This window comes from Lissotriton helveticus, chromosome 9 (assembly GCF_964261635.1).
Source record: "Lissotriton helveticus chromosome 9, aLisHel1.1, whole genome shotgun sequence".
Taxonomy (NCBI): domain Eukaryota; kingdom Metazoa; phylum Chordata; class Amphibia; order Caudata; family Salamandridae; genus Lissotriton; species Lissotriton helveticus.
Window position 1 is genome coordinate 237,795,129 of NC_136070.1, and position 25,916 is coordinate 237,821,044.

Consider the following 25,916-nt stretch of genomic DNA (forward strand, 5'->3'; position numbering starts at 1 on the left):
TCCTGGGACTGTTAATATCATACAATGTTTCCTGACCGTAGGTTTATTTAAGTCTGTTGCTTCTCTCTCCAAAACATAATAATTTGTCAGGAGATTTTTAACTACTTTTATGTCTTCCTGACTTATCAAATGAGGTGAAGAGAAAAGTTCCGGTCGGCCAATTAATGTCAACTGAGTCTGAACATATTTTAGCCATGGAATATTGTGTGCTCTATCCAGGGCTAGACAATCTTTAAGGATTGAGTGGTTTAAAGTAAGCTCCTGGTTTAGCCAGACTTTCAACCATCCAATAACTGGGGCTGATTTCAAGAGGTCGGTACTATAGCCCAATCCCAGCTCTGAATGTATTATGTATGTGGGGGTTGATTGGGGGACAGAAAGCAGAGTTCTCAAAAATTTATTTTCTACTTTCTGTATTTTGTCAGAATCATGATTTGTATACCCCCAAATGACAGAGCCATATTGAGCAACCGACAAACATTTAGCTTTGTATACCTTAATAATGCTTTCCATGGGACGGGCTCCAAGTTTTCTGGCAAAACCAAGCAACCCAGCAGCCGCTCTTGCTACAGCGTTGCTTTTAGCCAGAAGCTGGGGACCCCACGTGCCCTTTTCATCAAATATCACTCCTAAATAGGGAAAGGACGGAACTCTCCTCACCTCCTTCCCAGCACAGAAAAAAGATTTAGTCTTTCTTTTCCTGCCTGCGGCTCCTGCTATCATAACATGCGATTTTTCTACATTAGTTTTCATGTCCAGAGAGGACATAAACTCCCCAAATGATGAAAGGAGTTTATTTAATGCCACTCCGGAACGTGCTAAGAGGACAGCATCGTCCGCGTACAAGAGGACAGGTATCTTTATCTCACCTGCTCGCGGGATGTCAGTATGGGAATCTGCCAGGACTGCCTCGAGCTCATTTATATAAAGAGTAAAGAGGAGGGGGGCAAGGATACATCCTTGCCTCACCCCCCTCTCTGACTTAAAGTGACAGGTGCATCTTCCTTCACTAGTCACCTTGACCGAGGTTTTAAGGTCTCTATGTAGCTCCGCCAGATACCTCACCAGGGGGGCGTCAATGCCCATGGACAGAAGGACCCCCCACAGCTTAGCCCTGTTGACCAGGTCAAAGGCTGAGGAGAGGTCCATAAAGGCCATGTACAGAGAGCCCCCCTTGGCGATAACATATTTATTTATGATCAGTTCTAGATTTAAACACTGATCTAAAGTTCCTCTTTTAGCTCTAAAACCATATTGTGCATTTGACAAGGCACCCTTCCCTTCTAAAAGCTGATTTAGTCTTCCTAAGAGGACTCTCCCTAGGATTTTAACACTGGAATCAATAAGAGAGATTGGCCTATAACAGGCCGGGTCAATCCTTTGTCCCTTTTTAAAAATCGGTATTATGGTAGACTTAGACCAGCTGGTAGGGAAATTAAAATTTCTTGTGGCATTAAAAATATTAGTGAGAATTTTGGTGCTTACGTCGGGGGCACTTTTAAAGAAATCTGCAGGAACCCAATCGGGGCCCGGTGCCTTTTTCGAGTGTGTGTCACTAATAGCTTTTTTGACCTCATCTGTGCTAAAAGGTGGGATAGTAACTGCTACTTGTGTAAACTGTATTTCACAACCTGAAATATTATCAGGGCAGCTATAGCTGTTACTGAAATGTGTAACCCACTGTTCGTCAGGTATGGTGCAATCTGCTCTCTTTTTCTCTATACCCACAAAAAAAGGGTGGTTTATTATCGCCCAAAATCTAGAGCTATCCCTCTGTGTATCGGGCGACAAAAGATCGTTCCAGGCCTCATTTTTGATTTCAGATTTCCTCATCCTGATAGCATTATTATATTTTTTCCTCAGTGATGCTATCAGTTCTTTTCCTCTTGGTTTATTTTTTAGAGCCTTTAGGAGGATCGAATGAGCCTTGGAGCAATTTGAATCTAACCACTTTGGGCCCCTGTTTGTATTCGACTGATTCTTTACAGTCAGGTCTAAATTGACTTGATGGCAAATGACGCTAAAAGCTTCTATCAGAGTGGTAACAGGGTTATTATTATCCAAGCAGATTGCAACCTCCTTCTCTACTTTAGCCAGGGAATCCTGTATAAAGGTAATTGGGGTTACTTGGTCCCATTTCAGTCTGCGGTTCTGATCTCCCAGCACTAGGTCAGTCACACATAAAGCTTCAAATTCTCTTTTCCCTAAAACTCCCTGAGATGCAATCTCTAAAATTACTGGTTTATGATCACTAAAAACTGAAATTTCTACCTTGTAATTAAACACATCGGGCAAAATACCGGACGATAAAAAAATATAGTCAACAATTGTGCCGGTATTATTACCCACATATGTTGGTAGCTTCAGACATGTGTTACTGCTATGAGATTCATAAAGATTAAAAGTTGCTAAGAGTGATTCCAGAGCCTCTCCACGTGGTGAGTGTTCAAAGTGCGGAATAGGGAGGTATGGGGGGAAGTCCTCATATTCTACGCGGCAATCCATATTGCATGGGTGAATGTTACCGTCTCCCATGAGAATTACATCAAAACCATGAACACTATTCTCACTGTGGGTGGACAAGAAATCCTCTAACGCTACCAAATGCTCGTTCAAGATTTGACTGACGGGAGAATTATAAAAATTTACAAATAATATGGGCTGTGAATTTTGTGTAGTTAATTCAACCGCTAAGATATTTGTTGAGTTTGTTTTAATCTGTCTTGGTTTTCCTTGTATATCTAAGGAAATATATGTAGCCAAGCCCCCCTTTGCCCTTCCAGAGCTGCTAGGTACTGCAGGTACAAAGAAATGAGAAAAGCCGTCTAGAACAAGTTTGTCGGACCTTTCCCAAGTTTCTTGGAAGGCAAGAACGTCGCTGGTTCTGACCATCTCCAACCAGTTCTTATCGTCGAATTTAGATCTGATTCCAGCGACATTCCAGCTCAAAATTCTACAGGCCCTGGCAGCTATAGATTTTGGATCTGAATGCCCAGAGACATGCAAAGGACTCTCATCATTTGTATCTTTTCTATGAGAGAGTCAATCGTTTTGATCCATGAAGGATAATGGGGCGTAGCGATTGAATAATTGAAGGGGTTCTACGAAAGAATTTTGCTGCGGTAGAAGGGGGTAATGAGCCATTACATTGTGTCTTGTGTCTTACATCCTTCTAGAGTTAGAATCCCAAGATCTATCCCACCCTGGTGCAGGAGTCCTTGGATGAGTGACATTCTGTTGCTCCCCATAGAAAAACATCAGGGTCAGGGGAACAACAGTACCCTGTCTGCGTTGAGGAGGGAATAAGTTAGCAAGTATATTAGTCAGTGCATCTTGGTTTGTGAGGCTCACTGTCACACAGTCCCCTTTAAATTTTTTCGGCCGATTTCCCAGCCAGGGGACCCTGGTTGCCGATTGAATTACATTTGCCAGTTGTTGTTTTCCCCCTGGGGCAAACCGCATATTACTAGTTAGCCAATGCAAAGCCTTACTTGTAAGGGATGTAGAGCTTTCCACTGTTCCCCCTTCCAAGGGAGGGACATTTGCTAACAAAAGAACCACTGGTGTGGCCTCAACTAAAAATTGTAGGGGGTCTGTGGGGTGAGCAGTTACTGGGGGTAAGCTTACAGGGGGACTAGTGTCTGTTGGGATGTTAATCAAGAGAGGGCCCTCATTAGTAGTGGCTGATGATGTTGAAGGTTGGGGCAATACATTTTCAACAGACGATTGAGTCCCTACATCATCACTTACAGTCTCAGTAACCACATTAACCCCTGTATTATTACTAAAGTTAGTAATTATGGTGGTGATGTTTTCTACCCCTCCTGCGATCGTAGTGTGGAGACCACCCAATCTTTTGATCGCCGCTTGCAGTTTATCAATTTTAGATATTAAAGGCCTTACAATGGTGTTAATTTTTAGCTCAAATAAGTTAGCAATCCTTTCAAAAAGTGTGTCCTCAGAAGTCTGATTTTGTATTTCCTCCACTAAGTTAACTTGCTTTTTCTTTGGGGTGGTAGCCTTCTTCCTTCTTGTCCCTAGACGTAGTCCACCCTGCTTAGGTGGATTTTTAGTACATAATCGTCTTGGCCTTGTTGTGCGCCCTTTAGGTGTCACACAAAGGGGGGTTAAACCCATATAGTCACGGGGACCTGGGTGCTATGTAATACATATATAGGAGAGGGTCCCCGTAAAGGTAGTGTATGCCAACGGGCCACACTCAAAAGTGATTAATTACAAATTAGAAAAGGACAATCAACAACATTTCCATTGGTAATAAGGTTTTATTACCAAAGGATAGAAGACAAAAATTATCTGTTTCAATACAAAATTTCATATATTAACAAGCCCCAAGGGGTGGGGGGAAAACAAGGGGAAGAGAGAGAAGAAAACTGAAGAAGAAGGTAATGAAACAAATACACGCAGTATAAATAGTGACCTGATTATTACAAGATTAGTGACACTGTACGAAAAATTGACAATACAGAGGCCAAAAATACGGCCAAAATCAAACAATTCACAAAATGTCCAAAACATCCAGCACAGATGATAATTCAAATTAATAAGGGTTGTGCCTGGTGTATCAACAAAAGACAAACAGTCGACGTTTCGACCCCTAATAACAGGCTGAGTAAAGTCCTTTCACGGGGTCTTCATCAGGACGTCATACAGGGAAGGGGAAGGGGCCACACTGTGGGGAAAACATTTGGACTTTAATACATGGTAAAGACGGCAGTTTATCCAATAGTCTAAACCAAGCAATTAATTTAACGATATTGCAGCAAAATTGAATTACCATGGGGTACGGCCTGTGGAGGGGCTCTGTACACAAGATTGGCGCCACGCAGTTAAGTCGCGGTCAATCACTAATGGTCGGAAAATCAACAGGAGAGGAGAAAGTCAACAGTTAGGTCTGTACATGCGCTTATGTCGAAATACATCTTAGGGTAAGTCAAAGCAAACACAAGGGGCCTTATATTTAGCAGTTAGGGCGGCCACAAGAGTAGGACAACAGATCTTGTTGCCTCTCTCGTATTCATAAGATTAAAAACTAAATACTTAAATACCTCGAAACTCTGGCGAAATTATTGCACCAGGAAACAGCGGGTGGGGCACTCTTAGTGGAATGTGACCATTCGGACACGCTGGAAATCAGTAAGTGAAAGCACTCGTGTTACTGAATGCAGAAATTAATGACCCAAGGAATTCATGAATTAATTCAAGGCCAAAATGGCGAACTTACAAGAGATTGTATTGTGAACAAGATCAACAGAGGTCTCCGTCACCCTGGTAATGTGAGGAGCCGTCTGCTTGGAAGGACTGCTAACACGAAGGCGGGTAGGCGTGTGTTTGTCAAATCCAACCTGCCATCGGAGAAATAATTAAAGAGAAGAGCTAGTACATTTGAAAAAATTGCATCAAACACAACCGTACAAGATCGTACTGTGGCTCTAACTCACAAGAAATGGTGGTACGCGACCTTTCCGTCTGAGTGCAAAGCCGGTGTTTATACTGCAAGGCTCCGCAGAAGGAGGGAGATTAGTGAGCGGGGCTCGTAGTCCCTTGGTTCCTATAAAAACGGGATAGTGATTAATTTCGGAGCTCTAAGGAGCCGGTGGGAGAACGACCGCCAGGTATTTCACTTACATTCGATTGACATTGGAAAGCGTCTGCAAGGATCAGGCCAGGGAGGTGTCTGCAAGAATCCGGACAGCAACTCCGCAAAGCAGCAATGCGGAGTTTGTGGGCGGGGCCAGCTAATGTTGGTTCAAATAGAAATGGAAAAAATACTCGAGTCTACCGCGGTGAGGGCTGATAGTTTAAAGCAGCGATATTAAATTCGTGGGGAGTGTCTCGGCCCACATGAAAAAATATATATATTGAAAAATATATATTATCACAGGATAAGTCTTATCTATGAAGATGTCGACCACAACTGCAATTTACAACACATGAATTGTCGTTTGTTACAAAAGGTGCTTCTCTCACACAGGAGGAAGTAGACCCATTCCTTAATCAATTACCCAATTACAAAATTAAGAGGCATCAAATATTCTAAGGACAATATTATGAAAAAAGGGGGTGCATCTCTCACGCAGGAGGATGAAAACCCGTTCAAACAACGTTCCAAGAGACATGATTACATGCTAGAGAGGGGGAAGGCAACTCATAATTTAAAACAGATCATGACCCATGGGTGCATCTCACACGCAGGTGGATGAAAACCCATTTGGCCAAAAAGGGGGTATGCCCAAGCATTCAAAAAGGATAGACTACAGAATCTCAGTTACTGGGGTTAAGGTGTTCCAAAAAGGGACATGTTAGATGGTTCAACCTAGCGCTGCTAGTTGAGATAGACTGCTATCCTGTTCGTTCAGTCCGTTTTTTATGGAGTCCAGAAGTGACATCCATTTGGACTCCCGTGTATTCAGGATAGATAGGAGGTTACCTCCCCTTCTACCGAGAGTCACCTTTTCAACAGCGAACCACCGTAGGTAGGTGACCAAATGGCCAGCTGTGAGCCAATGGTCCACAAGGGGGGCCCCCGCCACTTTGCATCTCAGTCTACTGCAGTGGGAAGAAATTCTAGCCTTGATTTTCTGTTGCGTTTGACCTACATACAAATAACTACATGGACAACGAATGATGTATATCACTCCAGTAGAATTACAATTGGTGTAGTGTTTGAGGGTATACGTACGTCCGCGGTGGTCAAATGTTTTGGTCTGGACTGTGGTGTCGCAGGCAGTACATCCACCACATCTATAGTGGCCTATCACTGGGGGCAAATTCCAGAGGGACGTTAGAGTGGGTTGGCTCTCGCCTTCAAGGAACGAGTGAACCACCATGTCCCTTATGTTTTTAGCTCTCTTAAAAGAGTGAAGAGGCAACTCTGTTTGGTTGATGACGTCAGCCACCAATGGCCAGTTGTGATTAATGATCTTCTTGATGTTGTTGCTGCGAGTTGAGAAGGTCGTAACGCAAATCACGCGATCAGTAGTAGCACGTGAGGCGTCACTTGGATTAAGTAGGGAATCCCGAGGATTATACCAAGCGCGCTTTCTTGCCCTCTTGACCAACCTAATTGGGTACCCCCGTGCTATCAAACGTTCACTCAGGACCTCCGATTCTTTGAAATAATCGGCTCTTGTGGAGCAATTCCTCCTAATCCTAAAAAATTGGCCGACTGGCAGGGTGTCTTTTAAACCCCTAGGGTGATGACTCTGGTATTGTAAGAGTGAATTACGCTCAGTTGGCTTCCTGAACAAGGTGGTGTGCAGTTGATCTAATTCTGCGTAAATAGAAATGTCTAGGAAAGGTATAACTTCTTTACTTGATTCCATCGTGAACTGAATCGCCGGATTCCGGGAGTTGAGCCAGTTATGGAAAACTTTAAGTTGGTCACCATCTCCGTCCCAAATACACAGGACGTCGTCTATATATCTTACCCACAGGGGCAGATGTTCCTTAAACGGATTGGTAGCTGAAAAAATATGCTGGTGTTCAAAATAATCCATGAAGATTATAGCTAGGTTTGGAGCGAAGGTGGCCCCCATCGCTACGCCCCTAGTCTGCAAATAAAAATGATCTTGAAAAATGAAAAAGTTTTGCATCATTGCAATTTCCAATAGTTGGATAATAAACTCAGTAGGGACCTGAAGAGGGGCAGTTCGAGTGTCTAAAGCCATTCTCATTATATCCAATGCTTCTTGTTGGGGGATGCTCGTATAGAGTGATACGATATCACAGGTAACTAGGAGGGAACTTTCTGGATTAAAGGGTCGACCGTCTATCAAATTAATGACTTGTGTGGTATCTCGTAAATAGGCTTTTGTATGGAGTGCGATGGGCTTCAGAAAAAAGTCAACATATTGACAGAGAGGTTCTAAAAGGGACCCACACCCAGAAACTATTGGGCGTCCAGGAGGTTGGCTAAGGTTCTTGTGTACCTTAGGTAAGGTATAAATTGTGGCCAGTCTGGGAAATTTTTGATTAAGGAACTCAAATTCCTGTTTGCTCAAAAACCCTGTATCCAAACCCTTTTGGGTCACCCTTAGGATGGTGTTGGCCAAATCACTAGAAGGGTCACTGGGTAAAAGGCGGTAGCTTATGCCATCTGATAGTTGTCTGTAGATTTCGGCTTTGTAATCAGAAAGGTCTTGAACCACAATTGCACCGCCTTTATCCGCGGGTTTTATAACAACCTCTTTGTTGTTACTTAAATCCGCCAAGGCCTTCTTCTCTGTTTTTGGTAAATTCAACCGCGTAAATTTAGGCTCTTTGAGGGAAAGATCTATGGAGGAGGTTACAATATCCTCAAAGGCAAGGATCCGGCTATTCATGGCATATGTAGGTGGAAAGAAGGTTGAGGGGACCCTCAAGCCGGTGACCGAATTATTTAGTCTGGTGGTCTGATTTCGAAAGAAATAGCGTAACCTTATCCTTCTGAAAAAACTATACAGTTCGGTTTTGAGCAGAAATTTGTTGACCGAAGCAGTGGGGACATAAGAAAGTCCTCGGCCGAGGACCTTGAGTTCTGCCTCCTGGAATTGATGTTTTGAGATATTAATCACTGGACTGGTGGCACTGGGAAACCCAACAGTTGATGGAGTGGGCATGGTTACCATCTGTAGGTGTTCCTGCGTGTGGATATCTCCCCGTGTGTCTCGGGGCGAAAAGTGACCCGCTTCTGTTGCTTGCCTCGACCACCTTCCCAACCTGCCTGATTCTGTTGTTGGCCTCTCGTTTGTCCCCGGGGCCAGTTGTTGCCACGGCCTCGTGGTGGGCGCCACTGTCCCCGACCCTGATCTAAAAAATGAGGTGGAAACTGGGGGGGATACTGCTGGTAAGTAGGGTCTTGAATGGGGTAAGGAGGGTAAGGATATGAGGTGCTAGGTCCTGCCTCAGCTTCACTGCCAGAGCTATAGGAGGAATCTGAAAAGGTGGTATAGTTTTGTCGTCCTCTGTACCCCCCGCGGCCGCGATTGGTGAATCGGCCTTGATTATCCTGTTTGTAATAATCTGGCTGTAAGTAAGGATACACTAGTTTTTTGTCAAAGACTCTGAGATCACGTGCCAATTTCTCCAATTTCTTTGTTTGTGCCGTAGTGTCGAAATCTTTTATGGTTGCTTCCAAGTGGTCTATAGCCTCCTTGGCTTTGGTGAGTGTACTATCACCCAAGGTTTCGGCCTTCAAATCTGCGATCTCTTTGCTTAAGGAGACTACCTGTTCTGCAGCTGTCTCGACTCCCAGCACCATCCAGTGCCGGGAGCAGTTATTTGCCACGTAACTGAATCCCTCTTTGAATTTGGGTACGTCGACAAATATCACAGGCTCGATTTTAATTTGTAATCCCACCGGGATTATATTCTCTTGCAAGTATCTTGTGAATAGGTGTCCATGAAGTCTTGTTCGAATAAGTTTTTTCTCTAATCTTTCCAAACGGGCCACCTTATCATTGAGGGTGATGTCAATGGCCGGGCTCATCAGATGTAACTCGAGCATGTCTCTCCTGGCCAGAGTCATTTTCAGAGTCACTTTCGGCCTGTACATTGGAGGCCTCAGAGGCTGGGAGGACAATGTCAAGTGCACTGTTTAATCCTTGGGAAATAGGGCCACCGATTATGCTATCCTGATTTGTTTCCTGCAAAATAGTGTCATCAATCAGGATAGATGCAGTCGGGGACAGACAACAAAGGTCTGGAGATTGGCTTAACCCGAGAGAAGTTCTCCTCTGCGTGTTTATTTTCTTCACAGTCTGAACAAGGTAATTGTCAAGGGTATTTTGTGCGGCTTCCTTCGGTTTCGTAGACATATTTGCGATATATTCACAGTCTACAATTCTAAAAGAAAACAAAATAAAAACAAATTTGGGACTCGGTAAACTTTTAAGTCTTACTTGGGGTGGTGAATCCTGCAGCGTTTCTGGCCCTGCCCCTGCCGATGAGGGCCGTAGAGGGCCCGGGCTTCGCCCCGGGCGTCCCGCGAAGCTGGTCCTGTGGCGCTTTTGTGCGCCTCCCTGGCGCCCTCGCGGTGTCACTGGGCGCGCCGCCGCGTAGGCTGCCAGGATTCGTGGTCCCGGAGCGGCGGCGCGTTCACTCTGCAAAGAAGATGACTCTCGGCGGTGGCGGCGTGGATTCGTGCTGCCTGGTGAGCCTGGCGTGCAGCGTCGTGACTCAGGTAAGTTTTTTAGTGATCCCCCCGCTCCGCCGGTCCTGTGGCGCTTTTGTGCGCCTCCCTGGCACCCTCGCGGTGTCACTGGGCGCGCCGCCGCGTAGGCTGCCGGGATTCGTGGTCCCGGAGGGGCGGCGCGTTCACTCTGCAAAGAAGATGACTCTCGGCGGTGGCGGCGTGGATTCGTGCTGCCTGGTGAGCCTGGCGTGCAGCGTCATGACTCAGGTAAGTTTTTTAGTGATCCCCCATCAGGATTCAAGCAAGCCGGGCCGAAGACGGCTGTAATGCCAGAAACCGGTCCCCGGAAGCTTGTTTCCTTTCCAGTAAAGAATTGGCTTGGTAGTTTGGTCTGCCCTGTTCCCATGATGCACTGGGCCAGGGACAGACTAATTTGCATGTAGCCAGGTTCTGAACTGGGATGGTGCAGTGAGCTAAAAAACGGTGATGGATCAAGCCCTGATCTGTTGACTGGGTAGGAGTGTTCTGATTAACTCAGATACTCTGTCCATCACCACCCCCTTTTTGAAATTATTTTGGCCACCATAAGTGTGGAAGGGTATGCTCAGATGTGAGTCCCTTGCTCACTGCACCATCAGGATTCAAGCAAGACGGGCCGAAGACGGCTGTAAAGCCGCAAGCCGGGCTGAAGACGGCTGTAATGCCAGAAACCGGTCCCCGGAAGATTGTTTCCTTTCCAGTAAAGAATTGGCTTGGTAGTTTGGTCTGCCCTATTCCCATGATGCACTGGGCCAGGGACAGACTAATTTGCATGTAGTATACAATTGAGGGGGTTCTACCCAAATATAGTCAATGGGACCTGGGTATGCTAAGTAATAAGAGGAAGGGGTCCCAATACGGATAAGAACACAAAATGAAAATAATAGAAAAAACAATCACATAGACAATAAATCCAACCGCATTGTTTTAATCACAATGGGGATAAGTATTCAATATCATAAATATGCAAACAATTAAAAGAAGGTGGAGCACTGCCCCTGGGGAAGGGGGCGGGGGTTTGTGCGTGATATTGTGAGGAAGTTGTGAAGAGAAGGGAATTCAGGTGACAGAATAATCAATACTTCAGGATGGATTCATTACAATGGTTACATACTATGTACAAGACAGAGACATAAAGTTCGAATTGTGCTTCAAGATGTATCATACTCCACATAATACAGTATATGAAGAATTGGGACGTGGAGTTGAAAGTTAAAAACAAACAGTTGTCGACGTTTCGACCCTCTGGAATGCGCATGTAATTATACCTGCGCATTCCAGAGGGTCGAAACGTCGACAACTGTTTGTTTTTAACTTTCAACTCCACGTCCCAATTCTTCATATATTGTATTATGTGGACAACTTCCTCACAATATCACGCACAGAAACCGGTCCCCGGAAGCTTGTTTCCTTTCCAGTAAAGAATTGGCTTGGTAGTTTGGTCTGCCCTGTTCCCATGATGCACTGGGCCAGGGACAGACTAATTTGCATGTAGCCAGGTTCTGAACTGGGATGGTGCAGTGAGCTAAAAAACGGTGATGGATCAAGCCCTGATCTGTTGACTGGGAAGGAGTGTTCTGATTAACTCAGATATTCTGTCCATCACCACTTTACAAATGCTATGATTGATTGATTGATTAATTCTTAAAGTTTACTCTGTAGAAAACTATTCTATTAGTGTGAAGTTTGGCAATTCTAAGACAACTTTTTTCTTTCTTGGTATTCATTTTGAGTACTGTGAATAGTGTAATGTTTCATGTATTTTAAGATTGCACAGGTCCAATGAACTACATAATAAATATAATAGGTACATTTCCATTGTAACTTTCTTTGAATATACTTTGCACCGAATCCCTGCTGGGTCGAGTGGAGCTTTCTGCTGTATGCTGCTGCTTAGGAAGTACATGTGAGCATTTAGCAGTCTGCAGTAAATCGGTGGATTCTCAGATTGCCCTTATTAAATCAGTCTTCTTTTCATTTATTCTCACAGGTCAACTACACATCCAGAAGTTAACCAAGCGTTTGAAAATGTACCACGCATCACAAGGACTGACTCGTACTGTGGAGGAGGATCCCATGAAAGAGTTTGTCGGGTACATCAATGTCCAATTAATGCATCTCCTGTATTTTCAAGAGACCCTCTGCCTTCCTCCTCTGGCCACTCACAAAGAGCAACCTCAAACAGAACAAATGGGCAGGTGCCTTCTACCACAATGGATTTAAACCCAAATCGGAGATGCTGCTATTGTAGTCAAGTAGATTCCAAAGACAGATACACAATGCCACATTTGCCCGGCCATGAAGAGAGAGGAAATATGTGTTCTAACCAATCGAGTTCGAATCCCTCCCCATCTGCTTCAGTGAAGCAGACCTCAGAAATTCATTGGAAACAGTGTCCAGGTGACCAGCAGCAGAGACGAGCAAAACAACATCACATTGTATCACTAAGGTAAAGATAAAACATTTTCTAAGCCCTATATATTCAGAGCAAGATTTTGTATAGTAGATGTACTGTTTGTAAGAAACTTCAACCCAACTGTTAACTTGGATGTCAGAAGATAATATTATACTGAGCTGAATCTAGTTAAGTATGTGTCTTTTTGGTAAATATTGCTTAATTCCAGCTTGATGCAATTTAAGTATGCAGTGCTGTGAAGTTATTACTTTCTCATGATCAATATGCAAAAGAAGGTAGGAGTCTGAAATCCAAATTACTGCTTCAAGATAGATAAAGCAGAAAAACTAACAGAAGGCAACATCTCTCATTACTTAAGTGATAATGTTGAACAATAAACAGCTGAAAATAAGTTTAATTCTTAAACCCAAATCATTCAATATTTTCTTTGTGAGGATGTTTTGGTTATTAAGGTTTTTTATATGGTAATACCTGTGACGATCTTTGCCTTCCCATTCATATAAAAGTCATATATTGGCTAGCTTGCATTCTAGTGGGAAATGTTGACATGTATTTTTGACTTCACTCTACTTGCATACTGTGATAGACTATTATTTGGTCGACAAATTTCATACTGCACTAGAAATCACGTGCGGAAAAAAATTAGCTGTCTTTAGGTTAGCGGTTGTACCTCATATTTACTTTCCAACAAAATACTTTGTTGTCAAGAAAGTATACAGTGTGAAGTGGAATGAGTACTTCCTTTCATAGTACCAGGAAAATGAGGCGAAAGCAGTAAATGCATGCTAACATTAAAATATATATTGAGGTGAAGATTTCGCTTGAGAGTGGCTATTGTGCATGTTATTGAAAGTTTTTTTAGCTAAGGCAATAAGGATAAAATGAAAACTGAAATGTAAGAAACACACACTACTTTTTTGTGAAGCTATCATAAGACACCATTAAGTATTTAGTTCACAGATTATACGTAAATTGACCATTTGTTGATTACAAAAAATACTATTTAGCATACAGATTCTGTATAGCTGTTGGATTACGACAGTGGGTGGCAACAAGCCTGTTTCTCGTCCAAACACTTGTAGTGAACCACCTGTTTCTCCCAGTTCTTTTTCCAGAGCATTCTGCATCTGGCTACTCTATACTCTGTGTGAGCTTAACAAGCCTGTTTATATATTTTTGACAAATCTAATGAAAGAATATGTCCCTGCCTTGTGAAAAAATGATAACGGGTACATACTCGATATATATATAGTTGTTACTTACCTCAACCCTCACAAATGTAAAAAGAAATTGGGCTGGTTTTGGTTGAGTGCTATGAAGATGTACTATTACCAATATGAGTTGTTTGTCGAAACAAGAATGTAACAGAATTTCCAATCATATCATGAACTAGTAAATTAGATATTGGTCATAAGTATGATTAGGGTTATGACATAGAGTTAATATTGTGATGAATGGAAGTACAGAACACTGTTAACAAGATGTATCAGAGAGCCTGAATGAGATCAACATAATCCAACTTCTGACAGAATCTTTGTCATGGACTTCCAAGTTTTCATGTGTTTTATGTGATCATACTCCAGTGAATTTTGAACTACACTGAAGCAAAAATAACTGGGAACAAAATGCCTTTGATGGATAATTATGGCAGTCTGGCAATGTCCCATACTACTCTTTACCATTATCAGGGCAACTAAGATTATGCAGGAATGGAGGACATAATTATGCAGCAATGATATCTAAATAAAAAAAGAAAAGGCATATAATTAGGTATTATGCAGAACATTCTTTTCCTGTATTATTTTGATGCTTCTGAGCTAGGAACAAAAGGCTTAATTTGCCAAATCGAATTGGCATTTAAAAAATGCATACAGGCTGCAGTGGCAGGCCTGTGACATGTGGTAATGGGCTACTTCAGTGAGAGAATCCCCGTGGGTTGATGTAGTTGGGCAAAGGGTGCCAGACAGATGTTAAATAAGACTCAGGTACTCTGAGTCTTATACTAATTTGACTATGTATGAGAGGAAAGAAATTATTAAATTAATTTAACTTAAAGCCAATTGCACCCTAGGTCACTCAGTCTGGAGAGAACAATGGCATGCAGGATAGTATAAAAAAATGTCAAAAGATCTAATGAAATTGGGCCATGGATGTCACCGTTGTCAATACTCTGCCTGTATAATTTAAGACAGAGGTGACAAACAGCTCAGTTTTATGGCCTGAGATAAATCAGACTTGCCAAGGATGGAACAGGTAATTAGTTGAATACTGAGGTTAATTAAACAAATAGCTTTACCAACATTTTGTCAGAAATGGCAGTAATTAGAAGGGGCAGACATTATTGGGACTGTTGGGAGAAAGCCTGGGCTTTTTAAGAAAGGTTTAACTTCCAGTTGTCAGGGATCTTACCTTGGCCGAGTGAGAGGTTAAACAATACGGTAATGTCAGGTCAGGGTCAAATTGGATGAACATGATAGTGGGGCATAGATACAATGGCTGGGAGTGGAGATGGCCTGTATCACTTCTGTGACCAAAAGGTCTGTAAAGGAGAAGCTGTTAGACACTGCTTTGTTGGTCATAATGTATGAAGATAAAGCCTTCAAAGTAATGACCTTCATGGGGGATAGTATCTTTCTCAGTAAAAGCCTTGGGCACGATTCACAAAAGTCACCTGAGACAAAATCCTAACTTTCCGGCTTTCGGGATTCTCAGAAGACATTTAGGAGTATCAAAGTTAGGATTTTGTCCCAGTCAATCTTAGATTTTGGTCTTCAGTTAAACTTAAAACAAACTCAAGTTTAACTGAGACAAAATCCTACATTTACGACTACGATTTTGTCTCAGTTAAACTTAAGTTCCTCCTAAGTTTACCTTGAGACCAAAACATAAGTTTAACTGAGACAAAATCCTATCTTTAGTATTCCTAAATGCCTTCTTGGAATACCGAAAGTCGTAAAGTTAGGATTTTGTCTCAGTTTACTTTTGTGAATCGGGCCCCTGGTTATTTATGGGCTTGTCAATAACAAAATAGATAAGATTTCACAGAGGTGTTGTGAAAATGGGAATAGGACTTGATTGACCCAAGTGGCTGTGAGTTCTCCAATACCTTTAAACAGCTCTTTGGCTAGTTGGGTGCCTGATTGACACTTTGATAATATCTATGTTTAGCTAAGTGTATTAATTGTTACTAGATAAATAATGCATTGTTATAAAGTAATTAGGAATTTTAAGAATCATAAAACCACCAGCAGCAATATGCCCATCTCATTTTGGTTTTAAAAGTGTGGACCTCTGTGGAAAAACAGGGCTTACATATGGAGTTACGGTTAGAGCCGCAGGGAGATGGTTAATGTTCTTGACATTTGGATTTGGACATTATATTTGAAAAGATGATGAGACAATGTCAACTAATTCTTCTATACAGAAGTAGTTCCAATGTCTCTCAAAAAGAGTGAATCTTGAGGCTGAGGCTGGGGCTCAAGATGGTTTTGAAATCTGAACAGAAATAGGTACCCCACATGATGAGACAATGTCAAAGGTATATTTGGACAGGGGGTGCATTCAGTGCATGTCAGCTGAGATGAATTGGTTATCAAAGAGATGACTTCCCTGTTGTGTAGCTTCATGATGGAGGACCTGACTTATAGTTTGGTGAATGGGAATCTCTGTCACAAACAGAATGGTATCCAATCTGCAGTATTACAAGTGCATTAAATCCTGTAGTACTTTTAACGCAGCGGACAAGATATCCGTCACATTTGTGATGTAGTGTATCACATCGGCCAAACTCTAAACCAGGCCCTGAAAATCTCTAAAGGAATTTAGCAAGCCTTTTTGGAAAGATTCAAACCACAAGTTAAAATATCCTTAGATTTTGGTATGATTATTTTTCAGACCAAAGTTTCTTATACTTTCTAATAGAGTTGCAGTAAGTTTGGCTGTAGTTTGTGGAGGGTGATAAACCAAGAGCAGATTGAACCCCATTTACAATGGTAGGTGAGCAGTTTGCCAGTGAAAAGATTGTTAAAAGAGGTCTTCTTGAGAGTCAATTCGTTCTTACAAATTGTAGGTAGAATAGCACTATCTGAGATGATATCACCAACTACGTTGTTATACTTCTTTAATAGACTGGCAGTAATATTATCCCAATCATTGTTAAAACAAAATAGACACACTCCTTTCAACATTGCTCTGGAAAGGAAGAAGGAGCAGATTAGCATTAGACAAATTATGTCTTTTGCAACAAATGGGCAGTTGGAAGCACAATTACATTGCATCACATCCCTAATGTGTCACCAAATGACCCCTAACCCAAAGGAATGGAAGCTAAATACATGGAGCAACAATAGCCTCGGATACATTCTGGAGTACACTGTTTGATCATTGGGATAAAATACTGCACTGTGTGGTTTCAGGGTCCAGAAAAAAGTAGCTTCAAATCAATTCAATGTAATTCCTGCATGGCGCCTACCCCACTCCTGTGGAAGGAATTCTGGACATTGCCCCAGCTGTCATGGACCATTATCACATGATATCACATGATATGGGTCTGCCTTGTCATCCATGTGTATTGGACTGAGATACTCAAGCAGATCAATGATTTTCGCAGTGATGTGACCCTGGAGAGATGCTTATTCAGGTTGTTCCCGCACAGAGGAAGGGAACAACCTGGAACATGTGGCTTTGTAAATTAAGCCCTGCTACTGGAAAAATGTAGAACAGAAATGCATTGGAGGGCGGTAGAAACCCCCTCAAACAAGGTATGGCAATCTGATGTGGTTGGGTGGGTAGCAACATAGATATCAACTTTTGTGTGCCTTAGTTATGAGAGTCACTATGTATTTCAAACCGGAAGCCTGGGAAGCCACATGAGAGGTTTCAATAAAGAACTGGAGGAAACACCCCCTGGAAGGAACACACATATTCCCCATATGAAGCACATAAACTCATGATGACCCATAAACGTATTTGGAGGATTTACAACCAGTTGCTCGTTACCATTCTCTATGGTCTGGTCACACCTGTACTAATTGTTATGGAACACTGCAAAAATGATGCCTCGACCCTGTGCACTGCAGTGATGAATCCAATTAAAATTGACCTTGTAAGTGTGGGAGATCAGGCCTCGTGAGCCATGGAAAGATTGTACCAGCAGTTCAAAAGGGGTCAATGTGCGCATGGCTTCTCACGTATTTTCGGTAGTATGTAGCCAGTGCCTAACTTGATAGTACAGAAAGTGTGCTCTACGGGGATGGTGATAGTCCTACATTGGTGAAATGTTTTAATGGTCTCTCCCATGAAGAAGTCCGCTACCGTACAACAACTCTTCTGCTACCCAGTCTCGAAATGAGTTTGGTTGTAAAGCCGGGGGATACTCAGGGTTATGTGCCAAGGGGCTGTTAGGGGAAGGGAATGAAGTAAGGCTGTGACTAATCGCTATCCTGTCCCATATCTCCTATATCTTCTTGTGGGAGTAGCGATATAGGCACCTTGAGGACGCACGTTCTTTGTTAGCCTAGCCAGGTCCCACAAGGGGTGACAAGTCACTGCCCTCTCCATATGAAACCAGTGTTTCCCGCTTTCGCAAACTACCCACTCCGAAATAAAGCACAAGTGCGACACCCAGTAGTAGACAGGGAGATTGGGACATGCAATACCTCCTCTGTCTTTTGGTGACAATAAAAGTTTGTTGGAGAATCTTGGTCTTCCCTTGTCCCAAATGAAGGAATTGAGCTCAGCCTGAAGACTTAGGATGTCCCGTTGAGGGATGGAGGTTGAAAGCACCTGGAAGAGATACAATAGTTTGGGCAGAATAGACATCTTTACCGCATTGAGACTGCCCAACCACGATATTGGGAGTGAATTCCATCTTCTATGATCCTCTGAAAGAGCGTCGGTACTCCAGCCAGTCCAAGAATCTGGTGTGGGCTGTGAGGTTTAGCCCCAGATATTGAATCGTATGTGGAGCACATTGCAACGGGGAGTGGACAGTTAGCTGAATTGGGGGAGTGAGTAGGCCAACTTATTATTATTAGGGCCGAAGATGACATATAAGAGGCCATTATACGAGATATCATTACTGGTCCCAGGCCTATCCTGCGCAGAACCGTTCTGAGAAAGGTCCAATTCACCCTGTCAAACGTTTTCTCAGCATCAAGGGAAAGCAAGAGAGCAGGGATAATACGCCGGTGGACCTTCTTCACCAAATGGGCTATCCGCCTGATATTATCTGCCCCCTGTCATTGGTGGATGAAGCCGGACTGATCCTGGTCAATCAATCCAAGGAGGAACGGTGTCAGGCGATGTCCTAAAAGTTTGGTAAATAATTTGGCTTGAACTTTAAGGAGGGAAATAGGGCGAATGTGTCCCAGAGTACCTGGTCTCTAGTATTGGGAGGTTGTTTGTTTCAAAGTACTCTTCGATTGCCTGACGTATTTCAGCCACATTAACTTGATCTCGCAAGATGTGGGGGAAGCATCCAGCGAGGAACTGAGCGTGTTGTCGTACCCAGGCCTGCCATGGTGATTTCAAGATGGGCATGATCCGAGAGCCATATGTCCGATATGTATGCAGACTCTAACAAACGTATAAGTGATTGAAATAAGAACAAGCATTTACAATGCAACGGTTTCGCCTTTGGAAAAGTTAGAGCTATTGGCATTGTAAATGACAACATTTGTATTTATGTGTTGGTTTTGAAAACAGATAAATAAATGGCATTGTCATTTACATTGCCAATAGCTAAATAATTAAATAGATAATTAAAGTCCCATAAAAAAGGTCACGCTCAATAGCGGCCGAGTTTACTCACGTGTGGCATCAGCTTGTTCCAAAATTCGAAAAAAGGGGCAGATATACAAGCCTCTTGCGCCACTTTTGCGTCACTTTTAACATGGGAAATGTGACTTAAAGTGGAGCAAGGGGCTTGTAAATCTGCTCCAGAGTATTTAAGTGGGCATTTAACTTGTAGGTATAATGCCTGCCTTTGCTAAAGATACATCCTGCCTGTTGCTTCAGGTCTGGAATGTAAAACCGGAAACCAATGACATGTTGGGCACTAACACGGGCTTCTAGTCAGACGACCCAATGATGCGCACGACACGGCGAGCTGTGTGTGGGAATGGACATGTACATGTGCAAAATGACCATGCGGCACCTTCAGGGGTGGACTGAACAGATCCCCCAAAGGAGGTGAGTTTTGCAACGTCTAATTTTAACTTTTGCGCCTCTTCGATTTTCCACCCCCTATCATCTAGGCCCCCACTCACTAGGCACAATGATAGACAAAGGGACGTGTGGCACTAGGGTCAACGGGTGCTTGCCTACGGCAGTGCCCCATTTCTACGCTACCGGGGGTTTGTTGAATGTGACTCTACAGAGCTAAGTATATGGACAGCTTCATACATGGAGAGAACTCTACTGGGTGTCGGAGCTGTCTAACTCGTGCGTCCCGGTAATAAAGTTCCCAGACGAGTAGCAGGCTATTAGCAAATCCACCTGGGCGCTGGGGAGGTCGCAACCAGCCATGTGCGCCTCATCGTAATTCCCGGCGCATCCGAGCACAGCTCGCCGCAACACGACACCAACAGGGTCTAATTTTGGTTGGTAACAGTTACCCGGCACAATCCCTCCATGCAGCCTTTCTCAAGATGCGGGTCTAAATGGGCCCTATTGGGATCCACTCATGACATGCCCGTGGCCAAAGGCTCGGTGGTGAATAATTTCACTCAGCTGCCTCGACCTTGCCACCCGCAATACCGTGATTAATCAACCGAGGTTGCTGCGGGTCATTGAACCGGGCATCCCGCACTTCTAAAGCTGCCCCAGCGTGCAGAAGCCGGGGCGGAAGAAACCTGTCTGTGGGGCCGAAGGGCTCTCATGACACTCCCCCCGCAAATGCTGGCTCAACAAACGGAGGCATCAGCATCGCGTCCCTCGCTACTCCCCAGTACGCCCACTTGTGTAGATGGTGGGGAGAAATTCTACCCTAGCCCATCAGGGGTCGAACAAGTGACCGTAGGCCACACACTTGTGTACCGACACCTTTACCCGGACCAGCTCATTACGTACACCTCTTTGCATAGGGAGGCGAAGAACTGCGACGTCGCTCACCGCGCCCTGGAGCTGCACCCTGGTGAGCCTTGGGCTAAGTCCCGCTAGTGTGCGCTCGCTGTCAGCCGCCCCCAGTTCAATGCTCCCATATGGGGGGCAAGGGGGGGTGTGCGCTGGTCCACGGCCAGAGCGATGGTAATAGTGTACTGGCAACGTAGTATCACCCCCTCAGATCTGTAGCTTGAGAGAGACCCGGTCAATATTTGTTCCCAATTCTTGGAAATAGGAGCGGGCCCCAGCAGGATTTGAACTTGTGACCTGCATAGAACACACGCGTTCCTGCACAGTTACTAAACCCACTGAGCAGCCTGATCGTCGAGAGGGCCGCAAACACAGCTACACTGACTGGCACCAAGCCTGCGGCCTCCTGTGGGGCCGGACAACAGGGTATGCAGTTGGGGCTGAGTACCACGCGGGCAGCGCCGCAAGGTGGAAAAGAGGGGGGAGGCAGTGCCTGCACTCACCAGCCTCATGTATCCAGAAAGACACGCACTACGACCAGAGATGGCGTCGTGCCAGGCGACAAAGGGGTTGTTAATATCGTTATTCATAACTGCCATGTTATGCCGGACACTGTCTGAAAGCCCCTAATATTCAGCACGCCGCGCAGGCCCTGAAGCCCTGGCATTGAAAGTTGTGAAATGAGGAGAGACCTGGAATGAGGTGTCTCGAATCATTGTAAAGCCATGAATGCAAATATAGTCTAAGGCTGGCATTAAGAGAGTTACTATTGTGCAGCCTCGGGGGAGGGGTCTTTCTTGTCTCTTTCGCTATCGTACTTTTATCTCTTGACCTGACAATGTCATCCTGGGTGGGCATTGGGGATCAAGTGTAACTTTTACCACCACACAAAACCCTCCGCCCCTCTATCGTTAGCTGAGGGGCGTGTCCTGGCAAAAGTGATTCAAAGCAATAGCACTGCATCATCCGCACATGAGCAGCAGGAACAGGCGCCCCCGCCCCAGACATAATGCGGACGCATCCCTCCCTACAACAAACAACACCTCCCCGGTAAGGGGCCTCAGGCTCACCAAACTTCCTGACGGCTCGGATGCCACCCGACACGAAAAGGTGTGTCCCGCTTCAAGAGGGAGGGCATGGCGGCCAGATAAAGTCACGCAAACACTAGCCGACGCCCGTGGGGTTTTACCCTTAGCGGTCGGGCCCAGTGCGCTGCTTGCTGCCCTTTGCAGTATTGCTACTGGAGCCCTCAGAGGGCTGTTAACGGGCTGGGCCATGCCTGGACGGTGGAACGAGGAGCTAGAGAAGCTCCGTCGTGTGCAAATGCGTGGACCGGGCTGCGCAGCGTGAGGCCGGGAAGCTTGACCCCACCCCCAATCCCTAGCCTCAAACCCCGACCAAAGGCGCCAACCCCGCGGGCCTGGGGGAGAGCGGACCTGTGAGTTGCAACTGGGACGGGCCCCACAATGGCAATGACCTATGTGGTGGGCCCTAGGGGCGTTTTGGGTGATTAACTCACCTTGCTTCGAAACAGGACGACCTCAGTCACCGTGATCAGCGGCCCTACCAGACGGCGTGACGGGCAGCTACTTGCCCGTGCCCAGCCAGTTTTCGCTCACTGCCCCACAGCAATCCCAGTAGTGGTAGGGAAGGTGGCCCGGGGAGGACGAGTTTCCCTGCCCTTGACCTCCTCTCACTCGCGGCACGCCTCACGAGGCAGGAGGGGGGGACATCGGAGACCCTTGCAAGGCCTCAGCCAAGCTACCACCGGCCTCAGCGGGCCGCCATGCCCAGCTGCAACCCCAGAAGGGGGGAGCGGGCACGAGGGGGGCTATACACACGGACTCACGCAGAGCGTCAGAGCGTCAGGCTGATCGGTGGGTCAAAGAGGGAGGGAGGACGGGCACACGGAGAGCGGGAGGGGGAGGGGGGACGGGCACACGGACAGCGGGAGGGGGGACACGGAGGAAGGCAGGACAGCAGCAAGCACTCACCAGAGGTCGGGGCAAATGACAAAATGAAAGGCGGCCCAAAAAAAAAAACACACAACACGCCCCCAGCCGCATGACGTGTCCAAAGGGGCTGGATGAGAAAAACATCCCAGGAACGCCCACGAGTCGCCTCGCAGGATGACGGACGCCTCTGTTTGCCATTGGCTAGCGTCCATTTATGGAGCTAGCCAATGGGAAACAGAGGCGGGACGAACATCCATACTGTAACTCAAAAGCTTTCGCCCTGGGTGGGGCACTGCTTTGTAGTGCCCTCGCCAGGTCGAAACCTAAAAAGGGGTCTATACGAGAGTAGGACTGATGGACATATGAATAAAATGTATAATCCCATGTGCTTGGTTCTGGATAACGCCATGCATCCAGAAGGCCCAAGGCCTCAAAATCATGCTTGAGCGCTGCAGACATGGCTCCGGTGCCTTAAAAAGTGGACAAACTGCGATTCATGCTCGAGTCCCAGACAAGGTTGAAGTCCCCCCAAGAAGAATCAGGCCCGACCAGGTCCTTTAATAAAGTCCTAATGTATGTGTCTTGAGAGTGATTAAGTGCATAAATGTTGACTAATGTGTGAGATCTGTGTTATTGACAAGGACCAGAAGCTTTAAATATCGCCCCTTCCTATCTCAGACCACCCAAGTCCCATGTATGCGTATGCCTAGCTTGAGGAGAATGGCCACTCCAGCTGTTTTAGATGATGAAGAAGCCCATGCTTGGCAAGGGTATTTAGGGTGTGTCATGCGCTTTGTGTCTACCTGAAGGAGGTGAGTTTCTTGTAGGAAGATGATATCTGGGTCCTGAATCAGGAGATAGCACCAGACCTGCCAATGTTTATTAGGCGCATTCAGCCCCTTCACATTAAGGGAAAGACATTTAATATGCGCCATGGTCAATTAAATGTGAGAAAGGATGCCATTTTACAACAATATCTTCCCGCACCCGTCCTAGAAGCCCCCCAACCCGGCCGACGAGGTGTTGCTGTGAATGGGAAATGTAATAGAGGATATGTCTACTGTTTGAGGTCCCTGAGCAAAACATTCTCCACGGTCAAGCCTGTATGCGAAAAAGGAGGCAGCGCAGCAGGGTGATTTGCAATTCTTACCCCACTTCCAATGGACTCACAGGGAGAAAGAGGAAGAGGGAAAAGAATAGAAGAAACAAAACAATGAAATACAGAACAGGTCAACAGGGCCCTGCTAGACCATTCCAGTCCTGGAGAAGCCGATTTGTATGAACCGGGGCAACTCTGAGGAAGACCCTCCTCACATGGACCAATTGAATGGCCGGGTGTGCCAACAAGATCATATAATTGGTCGCTCCTACTCCGTCCAGCGGCCGGCCCACTCTATAGTACCAGGTAATAATAAGACTTAGTGCTCCCCCAAAAACTTCTGGGATGTTAGAACTCTCTTGACAGATAACCATACCCATAGATCAAACAAGTAATCCAAAATGAACAAAGTCACATGATGTTTGAGACTCATCGCTCTTTAGCCAGGAATTCAAAGTGATCCAGGAGTTTTGTAATCTTAGGCTAAACAATGTGGACGAACCCACATCACAGGCTGCGGCCACAGGATTAAAAACTGCGTTCACACAGGACGAAAACAGTAGCCGGGACCACGTGAGACCGCAATTGGTTACTGCGGGTTTTCATCTAGACGAAAGTGTGACTACAGATGAGACCTTTCCCGAGCCCCGAATTTCTGCCTAGCACTACAACTTAGTGTTTTTATTGAGTGGCCGTAAGTATACCAACACCAACGAGCACTACCGCACACCTTAGCTCGTGTGTTGGAGAATCACATTAACGTGGCGTGATTTTGTTTCCACTCACATCCACTCACACGGTCCTGAAGAAAGCCCTATTCATGTTTTTGCTGGGTGAAACATGTAGACCATTACTTGACACCTAGGAGCAAACCCTCCCACCAGTTGCCACACTTGTTTTTAACGATATCCTGGGCCGTCACTAATAAATTTATCAGACAAGGATTCCCAGAGATATTTTTTAACCCACACTTAATCACACAACACACCACACCCACTCCGCTGTAATCAGGCGTCGTAGCACAACCGGGGGGCATTCGGCCACCCGGTTGGGACCCCAATGATGAAGCATGACACCAACTAGGGGTCTTTTAAGAAAACCTAATGATTCCCTGAGATAGCTTACCACAACAGTGAGTTTTCTTAACGTTTTTCTTTCAGTGGGTTCGTCCACATTGTTTAGCCTATTATTGAACTGGGGACAAGGACGCACCCCTACAATTCCGTTGCTCTCGCCTTTTTTTACACAGTTATGTAATCTTATGTAATCCCGCCGACCTCGTCCCCCATTGATCTTTACAGCCCTCCTATTTGTCCCTGTCCACGTGCTGCACGTGCTGCATTGCTTGCCTTTTCTTTTGCATCCTCGTGGACTTTCTCCAAGAGTGTTACCACTATTGGAGTCACAGCTGGGATGGCAATGTGTGTAGGCGCATGGACCCTCAACCCCACACTCACTCCCAAACAGAGATAATGGGATTGAGACCACTGTCTGGGAGCACTAGTAACCCCCACTTCTCTAATATCTGACGCTGTACAATAAACATCTGTTATTCAGTGCCAAGATACCCTTGGCGAACCTGCGATATACAAATACACGGTATGTTATGTTATTTTATGTTATGTGTAATAGCCACAATACCCGGGCACTATAATTAGTGCCTTGAAGGGTCACTTTTCATGGCGCACTGAGGATGAAAACATACTCGTATTACTGCTACGCTTGCTTTTCTCAGGAGTGTCCAGTTTGTGTCCACTAGGGCTGGACCGATGCCAGATTTTCGAGCACGACCTTTTCTTTGCAATGACCACACAGGCAGTCCCCTCCGGCGGGAAGACGGCCCCGGAACCCATTGAAAAAAGTTAAAGCTAACATGGGTGCCTAAAAAGGGGTAGGTGCAATTGGTACACTTCACCAAGCCTAGATAACTTGAGACTTCCTTATTTACAGGCTAATCACTTACAATTTAAATGATTCCTGTTTAGAAGGTAATTCTCAAAATTGTTTTTTAATGTATATATACTTTGAAAATCTGAAAAAACCCTCCCCACTCCCAGCATGGATCCTTGTTTGGTATGCATGTCCAATGCTGTCTTGCATACTATTTACAACAAGGGGTGGTGATGGACAGAGTCTCTGAATTAAGCAGAATACTCTCACCCAGTCAAGAGATCAGGGCTAGATCCAACACCGTTTTTTAGC

General features: G+C 45.1%; 1 protein-coding gene across 1 annotated transcript in view; it reads left to right on the plus strand.

Moving 5' to 3' along the window:
• The window catches only part of DISP2 (dispatched RND transporter family member 2), a 212,370-nt gene that overhangs the window by 9,098 nt on the left and 177,356 nt on the right, over nucleotides 1–25,916 (plus strand). Inside the window, exon 2 of the mRNA XM_078659799.1 lies at nucleotides 12,162–12,620. Coding sequence (XP_078515925.1) covers nucleotides 12,162–12,620 — 459 coding nt within the window. The remainder of the gene's footprint in view (nucleotides 1–12,161; nucleotides 12,621–25,916) is intronic.